Below are 14,245 nucleotides of genomic sequence, written 5' to 3' on the forward strand. Positions count from 1 at the left end.
TATATACTTTATTAATCTGTTAATATTATTTAATTTTACTAAGTAGTTGCGGATCCAAAGTGGGAGGCTTCGTGGACCCCCAGGGTTCCCCGGACCACAAGTTGGGAACCACTGATCTAGAAGGATTACGTTTGTGGGACCTGATGGGGATCTCAAAGTTCGGGGATGTATGGAAGTCAGATTATTTCAAATCCTTTAAACAAATATCACATTAATTCCTTCTTCGCAGATCCCAAATTTTTTGCAAATGTTTCACACTATAGATAACTTAGGGCCTATTCTGGAGGGTATTTCCCTTGAATCCAAACTATTGAGCAGATTGAAAGAAATGGTATTTCCATGACATTCACATACTTGATATGCTTGATATCCTAACGGAACTCCGGGCCTATTAAGTGCTGGCTGGAGTATGGTGAATGGACATGAGCTCAAGTGGCCTCTTGTACATGGCAATCTCATCCCGACAGTTTAATTAACTTTAAATATTTTCAGAGAGAGTATAATACCTGAGAACAGCTTCAGAGAATGGGTAGAAACCAAATCACAAATATTTAAAATATCAGATGGGTACAGGCTCTTATGTTCATACAATATGGGCATTCCTCCTTATCAAGGGCTACCCCGCCCAAATCTGATATCTCATTGGACACCTCTACAATCAATGGAATGGACTACTCGGCCAATGCAGAAGTGCGGGTTTACAAGGCTAGAGGGTTCCTCAAAAAGCATGACAAAATTGGAATACCTTTCTGGGCCTGTTTTGTCAGTTATGTAACAACCTCTCCATCTTTATACTCTGAGATTAAAGGTTGTAAAGTTTTCTTGCTAACAATACACCCATAGTTAGTTGTAGTTTAATACTATGGTAATTAAGCTATTCCTGTTTATGTTGCAGTCTATTTAATTTATTTATTAATTTGAAAAGTTTGATAAAGCGCAAATATGACCCTTGCAGGTATCCGAGCGCTGGACGCAAAGGCAGAAGCAAGCATGAACTCAGAACAGTTGAGGTCAACATTGTAAAACAACAAGAAGTAAACAATCAAAGACAGATACCTACTAGTTCAGTTTCTTATATAGTGTAGTATATTTCCAGTAACATTCAGTAAAACAATCATAGAGTGGCTCGTCACACCATAGTAGAGTAAATGACAAATCTGTAATCAGTCCAAGAAGTATTCTTCTATTATAGTTCCATAAGGGCCCTAGAGTAAAATAACAGTTTAACATCCAAACAAAAATACATAGCGAAAGATACGTAGAGATAAATGTCAAATCTGTCAACAAGGGGGCTAGAGAAAGACTACATGATGATGCAGTTAATGTCTACTCAGGAAAAACTATTTGGCCTGTTTCATGAAATAGGCAGTGGAGGGATTGGTTCTCATCTCCGTAGGAAGAGCGTTCCAAATTCTAGGTGCAAGGCCGGATATAGCACGTTTGTATGTACTTTTCTTTTTGAAGTTAGGAGGTTTCAGGAGTAGTGCTGACGTACTTAAGTTCTGACCGGAGCCAGAAAGAACAAGCTTTTTCGCCAGATAGGCCGGAGTGTTGAAATGCAGGGCTTTATGTGTGAGGCAAGCTATTTTGAAATGGATCCTGGCTTCAATAGACAACCAGTTGAGCTGCAAAAGGTCAGGTGTGATGCAATCGTGTTTTTGGAGCCTGTGATGAGCCTGGCCGATGCATTGAGCGTGGCTCTGAGAGGGGCCAAGCTCGCTTTAGGGAGCCCTACAAGGGTCACCAGGCCATATTCCAGTCTTGATATGACCTGGGATTGTATTGCAGGCTGTAAGTCTTTTGGCGGAAGGAGAGGCTTGATTTTCTGAATTGTGTTAAGATTAAAGTTGGCACCCCTAATGGTGGTGCTGATGTGAGTTTGCATATTAAGGTAGTTGTCCAAGGTAATGCCCAGTGATTTAGCGGAATCAATCACGTAAGAGGTGCAGTTAAGGGGTGTTAGTTGTTTTAGCCTTTCGAGGGTCGGTGCAGAGTGGTTGTGTGGGGTAATCAGCAGGAATTCAGTTTTGAGGGTATTCAACAAAAGATGGTTCTGGGCAAACCATTGATGAGTTTGCGAGAGAGCCTCATTTAAGGTTTTAATGTCCTCCAGAAAGGAGATCTTCAGGTACAGTTGCGTGTCCGCGTACATGTGGGAATGAATTTGAGAATTGTCCTGAATGACGGTGAGAGGTTCCATATAGAGGTTAAAGAGCATGGGTGAGAGTGCGAATCCTTGCGGAATTTCAATCCTGACCGGGGTACTGAATGCCAGGGACTCGTTGAGTTTATTCCTTTGAGTGCGGTTATGTAAGAAAGAGGCAAACCACTTTAGGACCGGCCTTGAGAGACCCATCCTAAGTTGAAGAAGATTAATCAAGTTTTTATGTTTGATGGTATCGAATGCAGAAGACCGGTCCAGAAAGATCAGAAGACGGGGGGGACATTTTGATCTAGGGATTTCAGAGCAACATCCACAATGTGAGTTAGAGCAGTTTCAGTACCATGCTCTGCTCTGAAACCGGATTGATAATGGTCAAGTAGTTGACATTTCTCTACATGGTTGCATACCTGCTTGTGGGCGCATTTCTCGAGGAGTTTGGCTAGTGTCATGATGGTGGTGATTGGTCGGAAATTGTTAGGATCAGATAAATCCGAGTTGGGCTTCTTAAGGATGGGAGTTACTTGCCCAATTTTGAGACCATCAGGGATGCTCCCTTGCAGGAGAGATTCATGAATGATCCTCGACCAATGCGGTAGAATGGGCAAGTTGAGGTCTTTAAAAATGTTTGCCGGTAGAGGATCATTGAAGTGGTTGGCCGGTTTTAGAGTTGTCATAGCTTGTAGCAGTTCTGTGCAATCTGGCAGTATAAAGGAATTCCAAAAGGCATTATTTTTGGGAGAACAACCCAAAGGTAGGGAGAGTGCAGAGGGAACCCAGAGCTACCCTGATGATGTGGTGTAGATTAGAGGTTGGCACCCTGGGAGTGTTAGGTTGCATCTCCTGTTCAATGATCTTAGTTTTTTCAGAGAAGTGCACAGTGAAGTCCTCCCCGCTAGGACGCGGAGTCAAGGAAGCCAGGTTGGGGTTTGACGTGTCGTGTGCTTGCTGTTTGATGATTTCAAATAGCATTTTTGGGTCTATTTTTAGCACCGTCCAGCTGCTCCCTGAAATGGTCCTTTTTAGCAATGCGGATTTTGTTGTTGTAGCGCTTCTCATTTTCCTAAGCTGATAGAGGCTAGTAGTGGAAGGCTCATTTCTCCAGAGCGCCTCTGGGCGGCAGAAGTGTATTCAAAGTGATGGAAGTAAGATCATTAATGTTGATGTAAATGTAAATTGATACTTGTATAGCGCACTACTCACCCGCAAGGGTCTCAAGGCGCTTGTACGAATACCGCTGTGGAACCCATCCTGGCTTTCCCTGTGAGGTGTTCACTCCTGGGCACCCCCAAGGTGGAGGCCAGGCATCCTTAGCGGTGTGGGGGCCGTTGTGGAGATTAAGCAAGCTATTGCCCAGAGTTGCAGAGTGGGACTCCATGATTGGAATAGGCACCGAGGCGAGAATTATCAGGTCCATGGAATTTTGAGCCCAAGACCCGCCGAGGCGGGGAATTGAACCGTGGTCCCGGGCTAGACCTCTGCATCAGGGTCTGCTGCTCTAACCATTGAGCCACACTTCTCCACCACTCATCTTCTCCGTCTCTCATGTTGCGAGACAATTGTTTAGCTTTAAGAGGTTGTCCCTTTTTGCGAGTGGTCTTTTCCAGAATGTGGAAGACTATTTGATGATCCGCCCAGTCACAAGTCATCCAGTGGGATGATATTGTCTCTAGCAATAATGAGGTCAAGGGTTGCGCCTTTATTGTGGGTAGGTCCCTTACAGAACTGAGATAAGTTGAGATCCGAAAGGAAAGACTTAAAGGAGTTGACTAAAATATCATTGGTGTCATTCCAATGGAGGTTGAAGTCTCCGAGGAAGATATGGTATAGTTGATCCGAACAAGAGCGGATATCCTCCATGATTTGCTCTATGAAGAGCAAATTATCATCCGGTGGATGGTACATTGTGTGAAGCACACAGACAACCTTGCCCTTATTCCAAATTCCTACTACTATAAGTTTGTATTAAACTTCAAAGCAATAAAATTATTTAAGTAAAAAAATAAAATATAAAGCCAGCACTTTGGCTGGCTTTGGCTTGACACCTTGGCCATCAAAGTGAGATGAGTATTTCCCCCTTGAGCCTGAAAGCTGTACTCTGGGCTTCCAGGTTATTTTGTGCACTAATGTACATTAACTATGCAGCTGCCAGATGAACCTATGCTGTGTTACTGCTTTCCCTCTAGACAGAGACAAAGTTGTTATTTCTGTGTAATACTATGCTACTTTGACTTGTGGAAAGACCGAGATCTTATCTGCTACAATATCCATGAGATTGCCAGTTCCTACCTGGCCAGCAGATGTTGTGATCCTAAGAGCAGCCTCTCCTGGGTTGTTGGGCTTCAGCTTCATCTGACTGAGCTGCTAAGTCAGCTGTGCCCCAAGATGCTGGTGCATGTGTCACCCTTTTCCAGTTCCTAGGGGACCCAGACGTTTTCCACTTTCATACCCATTTTGTATGGTCTAGTCCATTCTGCTACGTATCAAAAAATGTATCTGACTATTACAATTATGGCAATATCATTGCTATAATTTAAGGTGAGCCTAACCGAAAAGTCCAGTTCCTAACAGGAATTGGTGAATCCTCTGTATTCAGCAGGTCCACTTGGATACATACCCCTGTGGGTTCCTTCACTGCCAGGAACGTTTGGCTGTGAATGATAATTTCCAAGATATCTGCCTCTGAAGTTAGTCACCATCTTGGACTTTGTATTGGGTATGCTGACCATGTACAACGTGCACCATTGAAAGACCAAATAAAACCAGTTTTGTTTCTTAATGCTTTTGCTCGGTGTTAATCTGAGCCCTTTCTGGTCACACAGGTGACCTGGCCCTAGACATGATTGACTTCCACAACAGAATTCAGAAACAACCATGAAGTATATAAATTGAGTACACTAGATGAGACCCTTGTTATTTTGAGTGGTGGTTCCATCTTGTTGTCCAGACCCGGAATACTGCAAAAGCACACTGTCTGATGAACTGCATCCTTTATCTCTCCCCCAAACAGTATCCCTTGCTAGCGAAAATCTGGACCTAGATGTATCCCCTTAGAATAATATTGGCCATAGGGCCACAGAAAGGTTTAGTGCATTCTAGTTCTATGGCCCTGTTCAATAAAGTATTTGAGGTTGTATTTTGGGCCCCTGGCCAGTTCTTATAGGTTTACGCATGCATCATATTTTAAGTGTTTTTTTTATCTACCCGTTAATAAGCCTTATTGTTATCTGAGGTTATGGAGCTGGTTGGATATTGATCAATGTTATTTACTGTGCTTCTAATGTTGAACTCCTACCACCTAAAGTAAACTAGTAATTTACCCATTCACCACTAACTTCCTCATACCCCAACAGTTGGAAGCCACTTTAATAAATACAACTGTAGGAGCACTGCTCACCTACAGTGTTTAAGTTATGGATCTTTTCAATGATTATACTTGTCTACCACTCTTGATAGTATTATATTCTCATCCTTTCATTGAGCAAGGCCTTAAATTAGTCCCCATCCAGGGTCAAAGACTTAGTCCTATCCCAGAATAAAAGGTTGGTGGTAAACCTAATAAGGAATGATATTTGAGACCATACAAGACAATTGCAGTCTTCTCATGCGCCCTGTTCTTATTTCTCTTAAAGACATGAATGAACACAGCTCTCGAAGTCACAGCATATTTCTTATAAACGTAAAACAGGAAAACACGCAAACTGAACAGAAGTTGAGTGGGAAACTTTACTTGGTGGATTTAGCAGGCAGTGAAAAGGTAAGATCTTAGTCTTGTATTATTATTTATACTTTCGCATACTCCGAAGCTAGTTATGCAGCATACTGTAAATGTGTTCTTGAAGATTTCTTTTAAAGTGTGTGCATTGTGCTTATTCATGTGTTGGTTTGTGTGATTTTTCTAGAAAAAAAGCATCCCTCGGTACAGATTATTTTAATTGTTTTTTTTGTTTTGGATGTAGGTCAGTAAAACTGGAGCTGAAGGTGCTGTGTTGGATGAAGCAAAGAACATCAACAAGTCCTTATCTTCTCTTGGAAATGTTATTTCTGCTTTGGCAGAGGGAAGCGTAAGTACTTAAAAAAAAATATTGTTCTTTATTGAGAAAATTAAAAACGTTCATACGTGGATTTCAAGTCCTGGAAGGGAATAGGACTGTCTGCATCAAAGTAGTGTCAGATGGACCTACAGACAGCCTATTGCCAACTACGAAGGCTGTGGGGTGGAGACCCGGGGCAAAATCCAGATAACTCATGATAGTGAGCTGTGAGGGGAAGGATGTTAGGCCTCATCAGGTGGCTACGCTATCCCAAACCGCAAGAGAAGCCCTGGTGATTGGTGAAGTTTAGAGTCTCTCTGTGTTTACGTTGTAGCCAGGGTATCTTCCACATGCTCCCACTCCACAGCTCGGTCCATAAAGCACTGTTTCTCAGGCTCCGCGCGGTTTTGTTCCACCAAGAAGCAGAGCTCTGCTGCCTGGTGGTAGTATAGAAGGTTAGAGACCCCAGACTTCCTTCTCCTGCAGGGCAGCTATCAAATCACAGCACATACATCAATCAATCAAACCGCATTTGTAAAGCGCAGCACTGCCACCCCTAGGGGTATCTGGACGTTTGTTTTCCAATACAAAGGGGTTTGGCTCCGCTTGCTTGGATTTGAGCAGTCTTGCAGGTGGCGTCACTCGAAGGACTTGAAACAAAAATGGGGCTCCTGAAAGAATTGTCAATTTGAGATCAGCTATACGTCCGAGACATGAGAAGTGGTAGTGCCTTCAATGGGCTAGGCCTGTTTTGATCTGGCGGAGCAGTGTGTTATAGTAGACCGTCTGTATCCCGGAGCGTGGAAACAATCTGGAACCCTAGATAAGAGACCAAGAACATTGTCCACACCAGAAGGTAACCTGCGGCCAGCTGTTCCTGCAGGAGAGGTGGCACTGAAAGGTTGAAGACCGGAGATTTCTGTAGGTTAATACAAAAGCGCACCATTTTTCCAAACCGGTCAAGTTAATCTAGAAAGGCCAGCAGGGAATGCAGCAAGCAAATAGGAGAGGGTGTAGTGGGCATTCCTGGCTTGTCCCTCTGCGTATAGGAAAGGAGACCAATAATTGCCAGTTGACCCTGATTGCTATAGTAACTAAACCTGTATGCATAACCGAATACAGAGGCCAAAGTGGGCTAGAGTAGCTTCGAAGTATGGCCAGTGAACTATTATCAAATGCTTTCGTAGTACATACTGCTATGAGCATCACCTGCCGGTGAGCGCGTTTGGCCTTGTCAACCAGGTGCAAAATTCTCATAGTATTTTCTCCGCACTGTTGCTAGGGGATGTACCACATTGATCTGGGTCCATCGTGTCCAGCATGAGGGGGTTGAGGCGTGTCAACAGGATACCTGTGAAGAGCTTGGCATCTACATTAATGAGCGATACGGGGCATTAGGCGCTGCAGCAGTGCGTGCCCTCCCCTGGTTTGTGAATGACTGCGATCGAGGCTTCCAGCATAATTTGGGGAAGTGTCCCAGTATCAGTGAAGGCGTTAAAGAGTCTGGTCAGAATCTGCTCAAGGACGTGGCAAAACGCTTTATAAAACAGTGCTGAAAACCTATCAGGTGCAGCAGGGGATTTTAATGGTTTTAGGTGAGAGAAGGCAGAAATGACCTCGATTTGGAAGGGCGGTGGGGGAGTGTACCAATGCATAGTTTTAGATCTAATCTTTGTCATTTTTGACAATAAGTCTGTGAATCACTTGCTAAGATTATGTTGCAATTATATCGCGCATCAATAATGGTATGTAACATGATTGTTTCTTCGAAAATCTCCACTCTGTTGACAAAAAGTCCCCATAGAACGTAATTTGTGTGCAGTTCAAGACGCAGTACTCGTTTATTTGCCCAGAACTGCTGCTTCTCCTCAGCAAAATTCTTTAAAGTACTATCCAAGGACCGTTACAGAAGCATTGGATATTTCATATTCACCAGATGCTACAAATCTTTACTTAAAAATCACAAATATATAAAAATAAATGTTGAAAGACACAGTGCAACTCTTATAGATTAAAACTTCCAGCTTGAAACTAAGTTCAATTGCACTTGCTGTAAATGTCAAGTGCTACTTAAACTTTTCTGGGTCCCTAATTTATAGTGGTAAGTTGACCAACAAAGCAAATACATTGAGAAAGGAAACTTTTCTTTTCAATCTGGACTTTTTTCATTTTTAATTTCAAATTTGTTTTATTGAGTTTAAGAGCAAGAAAAACAGGCATAGTAAGGCGAATAGCATGCAGTAGGTTTATGTAGCGAGCGAGACAGACAGGCACGTCTTCTCTGAGAGGCAACCAAGAAGCATATAAATCACGCCTACACAATATTGCATTGCCGACATTTAGGTGAAGATGCCATGTGGGAATTACAACCAAACAAAACAGAAGGAAAAACTCAACCCCCCACCCTTCACCCAACAGCCCCTCCCCCCCTCCCCCCACCCCGGCCAGTATGCCAATAGTTCGGAGTCTCCCTGAGTTCACTCTCGGGCTAGTGTGTATCAAGGTGTCTAAGTTTGTGGCGGGTTCTGCGGTGGTGTCGTGAGCCGTAGAATGCGAAGATATTTTGGGCATGTGATTTCGTGAAATTCCCTGGATAAGAGGGACAGGAGCGGTTGCCAGGTCTTCTGGAAGGAGTCAGTCGAATGTGTGAGTGTGGCTTGGATGCGCTCCATGCCCAGTGTGAACCACAATTTGTGTAACCAGCCAGTGTGGGTGGGTAATGTGGTGGAGCCCCATAGTGACAGAACGTGTTGTGACGCTGCCTGCATGGCAATGCCCATCTGTTTGCCACGTAGTGACTTTAAGGGAAATGTGAGTGCGTTGGGTAGCCCTAGGATAGTGTATGCAGGAAAGCGCGGGATTTCAGTTTCAAAGGTGGAGTCAATATCGTCTAATACCGCTTTCCAGTACCCTTGCAGAGCGTTGCATTCCCACAGGAGATGGGTCAGAGTGCCCCTTTCACCGCAGCCCCTCCAACACAGAGCGCTTCGAAGAGGATTGCCCTGATTGAGTCTTGTCGGGGTAAGGTGCCAGTAGATGGCCAGTTTCACCGCCGACTCCCTGGCGCTAGTATTACGAGTGGTGTGTGCCGCTCTATGGTATACGAACCCCCATTCCTTGGGCGAAAGTGTCCTTCCGAGCTCCGATTCCCAGCGCCTCTGCCCCGCTGTTTTAACCGGGCCGGCCGCGGGGGATAACATTTTGTAAAGGTCCGATATAAGGTGCCTACCCGAGTCCTTCGTAATCAGCCATTTCTCAAACTGCGTCATCGGTCGAGCGACTAGGGGAGCGCGATCCGGGTGTAGAAGCCAGTGACGAAGCTGGAAGTATTGGAACATGTGAGGTTTATTCACTCCGTAGCCGTGTGTGATCTCGGCAAGGGGGAGGAAGCCCTCTAAGTCAAAGAGATGGCCGGCCGAGCGGCAGTCCGTGTTCCGCCATTGTAGAAAGGCACGGGGATCGGCGCCCGGCAGAAATTCCGGGTTATCAAAGAGCGGAGTGAGCGGGGATGGGAAAGTTGTCAGGCCCCGTTTGACCGCTACCGTGTCCCAGGTCTTCATGATGGTGCGAGTAACCGGAGATTTAAGAAGGTATCGCGGTCTATGCCGGCGGGCAAGAAATGGGATCTTCCACAGCGATGTCTGAGCCATCGCTCTGTCTTGAAAGAGCCACCTCTTTTCCGACTCAGGCCTGTACCATTCCACCAAGTAGCGGAGCTGCGAGGCCTGAAAATATTGCCTGAGATCAGGGATCCCGAGGCCTCCCTCATCAATACGTCTGTGCGCCACCTGTTTATGCAGACGTGCGCGTTTCTTTTCCCAGATGAACTGGTGGAAGGCATTTTGCAATTCAGCAATCGCACCTGGCGGCGGCATTACTGGGAGGGTCTGGAAAATGTACAAGATCTTGGGCAAGGCTGACATTTTTATTGCCGCTATGCGGCCCAGCATGGAGAGGGGTTGTTTTGACCATCGCGCGAGGTCGGCTCGAATTTGGGAGACAAGTGATTTATAATTAAGGGTCACCGTTGAGTCCGTGGAAGCAGTAAGAGTGATCCCTAGGTACGGAAGCTGCGCGGAGGTTTGTAAGTCGCAGCCAAAATCAGGTGGTGGGGTGTTAGGAAGGGCGTTCTTGCCCAGGGGCAAGATCAAGGATTTCCCCCTGTTGATTTTGAAGCCCGACACCGCTCCGAAGCTCTCCAATTCCTCCAGGAAAGCAGGTATAGAGCTGGACGGTCGGTCCAGAGCAGCGATGATGTCATCGGCGTATAGCCCCACCACGTGGGGTTCATGGCCGAATGAGATACCACCAATGCGAGGATTGTCTCGAATTTTCTGCGCCAGGGGTTCCACGTACAGGGCGAATAAAAGGGGCGAAAGGGGGCACCCCTGACGCGTGCCTCGTTGTATTTCGAAGGGGTCCGACTTTAGGCCGCCCAGCCGGACCCGGGCCATAGGGTGGTGGTAGCAGCTCGCGATCCAGGCCTGAAACCGGTCGCCCAGTTGGTACCGCTGCAGGACTTTTTGTAAGTAGGTCCAGTCGACACGGTCGAATGCCTTTTCCGCATCGACGGCTAGAAGCACCGAGTCCGAGACCTGAAAGTGAGATTTATCCACGAGGTGCATCAATCGTTTAGTGTTATCACTGCATTGGCGGTTCGGGACAAAGCCCGACTGATCCGGCTCGAGGATACCCGGTAGACAGGGGCCCAAGCGGGCCGCCAGCACCCCTGTGAAGAGCTTTAAATCTAAGTTAAGTAAGGAGATTGGACGGAACGCAGAGCAGTGCGTCGTGGGTTTGCCCGGTTTGGGCAACACCACTATGTCAGCTGCCAGCATGTCCGGCGGAATGGAGCTCGGGCCCTCGAAAGAATTAAACAATCTCGTGAGTACCGGAGCTAGTACGTGGCCAAAGAGCTTGTAAAAGCCTGAGGAAAAACCATCAGGGCCTGGTGATTTGAGCGGACGGAGGCGCGAGATGGCGGCCAGGACCTCATCAGGGCGAATGGGAGCATCTAAGGCTTCCGTTGTCGCTGGGCATAACGGTGTAATGTCCGCCGATTGCAAGTATGCGTCAATGTCGGTCGGCGAGACACTGTCCTCGCTATACAGGGAGGCGTAAAAGGAGCGGAAGGCGTTAGCCACTTGTGCGTCTTCGGTGAGTGTGGTACCGGAGTCGTCCAGGAGAGTGGTGATTTTTGAGCGGTGAGTTTTGGCTTTTAAGGCACTGGCAAGAAGGCGTCCGGTGCGGTTACCTCCTACGTAGTACGTATGGCGGAGGCGAAGAGCGGCAAATTCCGCTCTGTCTGTATCGATGCCGGCCAGTTGAGCCCTTGCGGCCTTCAGCTGACGCCAGATCCTCGGGGCGCAGGTGCGGCTATGAATTCTTTCAAGTTCGGCTACTTGTGCTGAGAGGTCAGCTCTCTTTTCTTTGCGGATCTTGGCGTCAGCAGCTGCGATGGCGATCAGCTCCCCCCTGACTACTGCCTTCAAGGCCCCCCAGAGAGTCGACACTGAGATAGCTGGGGTGTCATTGGTGGCGAGATAGTCCGAGATGCATTTATGGATTTGTCGAACAACGGCCGGCCTCTGCAATATGGGTTCATTGAGTCGCCAATAGCCAGGAGTGCGTGGCACCTTGGGTATACGGAGTGTCAGCTCCACCGCGTCGTGGTCTGAAAGGGCTGCCGGGACAATGGAAACGTCGGTGATATGAGGGTGCAGCTCCGAAGAGCCTAAGAAGTGATCTAGACGCGCGTATGTATGGTGTACATGGGAGTAGAAGGTGAAGCGCTCTGTGTTGGGGTGTGCCGCCCTCCAGAGATCAAGAACGCCCCTCTCCAGCAGCCAGGACCTACCCGCCTCCGAGAGTGCGCCGGTATCTCCATAGCGGTGCCCAGACCTGTCTTTATTTGTGTCCATGACCAGATTGAGGTCCCCCCCAATGAGTAGCTGAGAGGGAGGTGACTGTAGTGCCTCGGAGAGTGCAGTTTTCAGGAATAGTTCCTGACCCGTGTTGGGAGCATAGATGGTGCCTATTGTCAGCGCACTATTCCCTATGTGGAAGGAGTAGGCCAGGAGGCGTCCCTTAATCTCCCCTACCTTGGTTCCCACCCGGCCTCTGAAACGTCGGGATACTAGGATGGCCACCCCAGCTTTCTTAGACGGGAGAGAGGAAAAGTACTGTTGAGGAAAAGCCCGGGAGCGCATTCTGTGCAGATCTTTAATCAGGAGGTGGGTTTCCTGCAATAAGCAGACATCAGCCTCCGAGTGTTCGAGGTATGAGATAACAGCTCTACGTTTAATTGGATTGTTGAGTCCCTTTACATTGAGAGATAGTACCTTGAGTGTATCAGTCATATTGGGAGAGTTCGAAGAGACCTAAGCTTAGCATCGTGTAGCGCAGTCGTGCTCGACATGCCGTAGTCAACATCTGAAACCTGTAGGAGTCCCTTGGCATACTGGTCCCCGCCCTCGTCCCCCACCCTGCCCTGCCCGCAACATCGTACCCCCCCACAGCCCCTCTCTCCCCCCGTCCCGAGAGAACCTCCCTAACCCCAACAAGATGTGCCCCCGCAAGATCAACAGAGCCCACCCCCCCCCCCCCTTCCGCCCCTCCCTCCTCCCCAGAACAAACCCCAAAACTGGAACTAGTCAGAGTCTCGGGCCTAATTGTGTATGACACAGGTCCGTAGAAAGTCAATAGAAGGGGTACCATGGTAGCGGCCGAATTAGCGGCCCCCCGACCTGTCGCCCCAGGTCATTACAGCGTAAAAGAAAACCCCCAAGCATACTTAGTCTTACAGATCTGTTGCAGTGTTGTCCGCCACTTCTTGCACAGCCGCCTGTCGTTCTTGAGCGACCGTGGCAGGGTCCGGTTTCGGGACGCGTCTCGGGGAGCGTCTTCGTCGCACTGTTTGCCAGCTGTCCCTCGGCCGCTGTGACGAGTCATCCTGTGATCTACGTGGGGATGCGTCTCTGGATTCGGACCCCTCTGGCATTTCAATGTTCAGTAGGGCACAAGTGTCGCGGAGCGATCTGAGCTGATGGAGTGAGCCATTCCACTTAAAGATCAGGCGGAACGGATGGCCCCAGGAGTAGGGTACCCCATTGTCTCTCAAGAAGTTTGTTGCTATCCGGAAGGACTTACGCTTCTGTAGAGTGATGGGAGAAAGGTCCTGGAAAAGAGCCACGGGTTCGTCGCGGAACCGGATAGGCTGTGCCCTGCGGGCCTCCCGTAGAATGCGTTCCTTGAGGGGAAAATCCGGTAGGAAAGCCAGAATATCCGGTGGAGGGGCTGACTCCCGGCGCGCCAGGCCAACCCTGTGCGCCCTGTCGATTCGTATCTCAAAATCCTGAGGTTCGCCCAAAATCTCCCGGAACAGAGCTTGCAAATAGGCAACCAGGTCATTCTTCACTGCTTTCAACGGGACTCCACGGACCCGTATGTTGTTCCGCCGGGAGCGGTTCTCAAGGTCCTCTGAGTGCGATTGCAAGTCTACTTGTTGGTCCTGGAGTCGAAGGATCTCTTGCTGTAGCCTCTCCACCTCCATGCTGCGTGACTGGTCCGACTCCTCCACCGAGGCTACTCGCTCGCCCAGGCCGTCCAGGTCTCGGCGCAGTTCCCGTTGCTCCCCCGTCAGTTCTTGTTTCAGGGTTTGAAAATCCTCCCTCAGGGTATTGAAGAGGGAGGCCAGGAAGGCTTTAGTGATAGGGGCATTGTCCTCTTCCTGTCCCCGGGGGCTTGCTTGGGGCTTCGGGGAGGCCGCTGTTTGTGACTTCTCCACTTTCGGTGCATTTTTGCTCAAGAGGTCCACGATGTTCCGAGTCCCTTTGCGGCTGGAGTGCGCCATGATGTCAAAGTTAGGAACTCGTAGAACCGGACTGGGGGGGCAAGAGGGACTCAGGTAGCGCTCCTTTGGTGTGAGATGCAGAGTCCGCAAGGCCTGGCGGTCACTCCGGCGGGGTCGCGCAGATGGCTTCTGGAGCGGGATGTAGCGCTCCGGCAGTCTGTCGCCTAGAGCGTTGTAGTCGGGAGATAGAGGCCGGAT

At 48.2% G+C, this 14,245-nt stretch overlaps 1 protein-coding gene across 2 annotated transcripts in view; it reads left to right on the plus strand.

The window, feature by feature from the left end:
• The window catches only part of KIF5B (kinesin family member 5B), a 795,256-nt gene that overhangs the window by 260,809 nt on the left and 520,202 nt on the right, over positions 1-14,245 (plus strand). For both annotated transcript variants that reach the window (XM_078663342.1, XM_078663343.1), the window contains exons 8-9: positions 5,794-5,918; positions 6,121-6,225. In XM_078663342.1, the coding sequence (XP_078519468.1) occupies positions 5,794-5,918; positions 6,121-6,225 (230 nt within the window). The remainder of the gene's footprint in view (positions 1-5,793; positions 5,919-6,120; positions 6,226-14,245) is intronic.

Source organism: Lissotriton helveticus, chromosome 10 (assembly GCF_964261635.1).
Source record: "Lissotriton helveticus chromosome 10, aLisHel1.1, whole genome shotgun sequence".
Classification (NCBI taxonomy): Eukaryota; Metazoa; Chordata; class Amphibia; order Caudata; family Salamandridae; genus Lissotriton; species Lissotriton helveticus.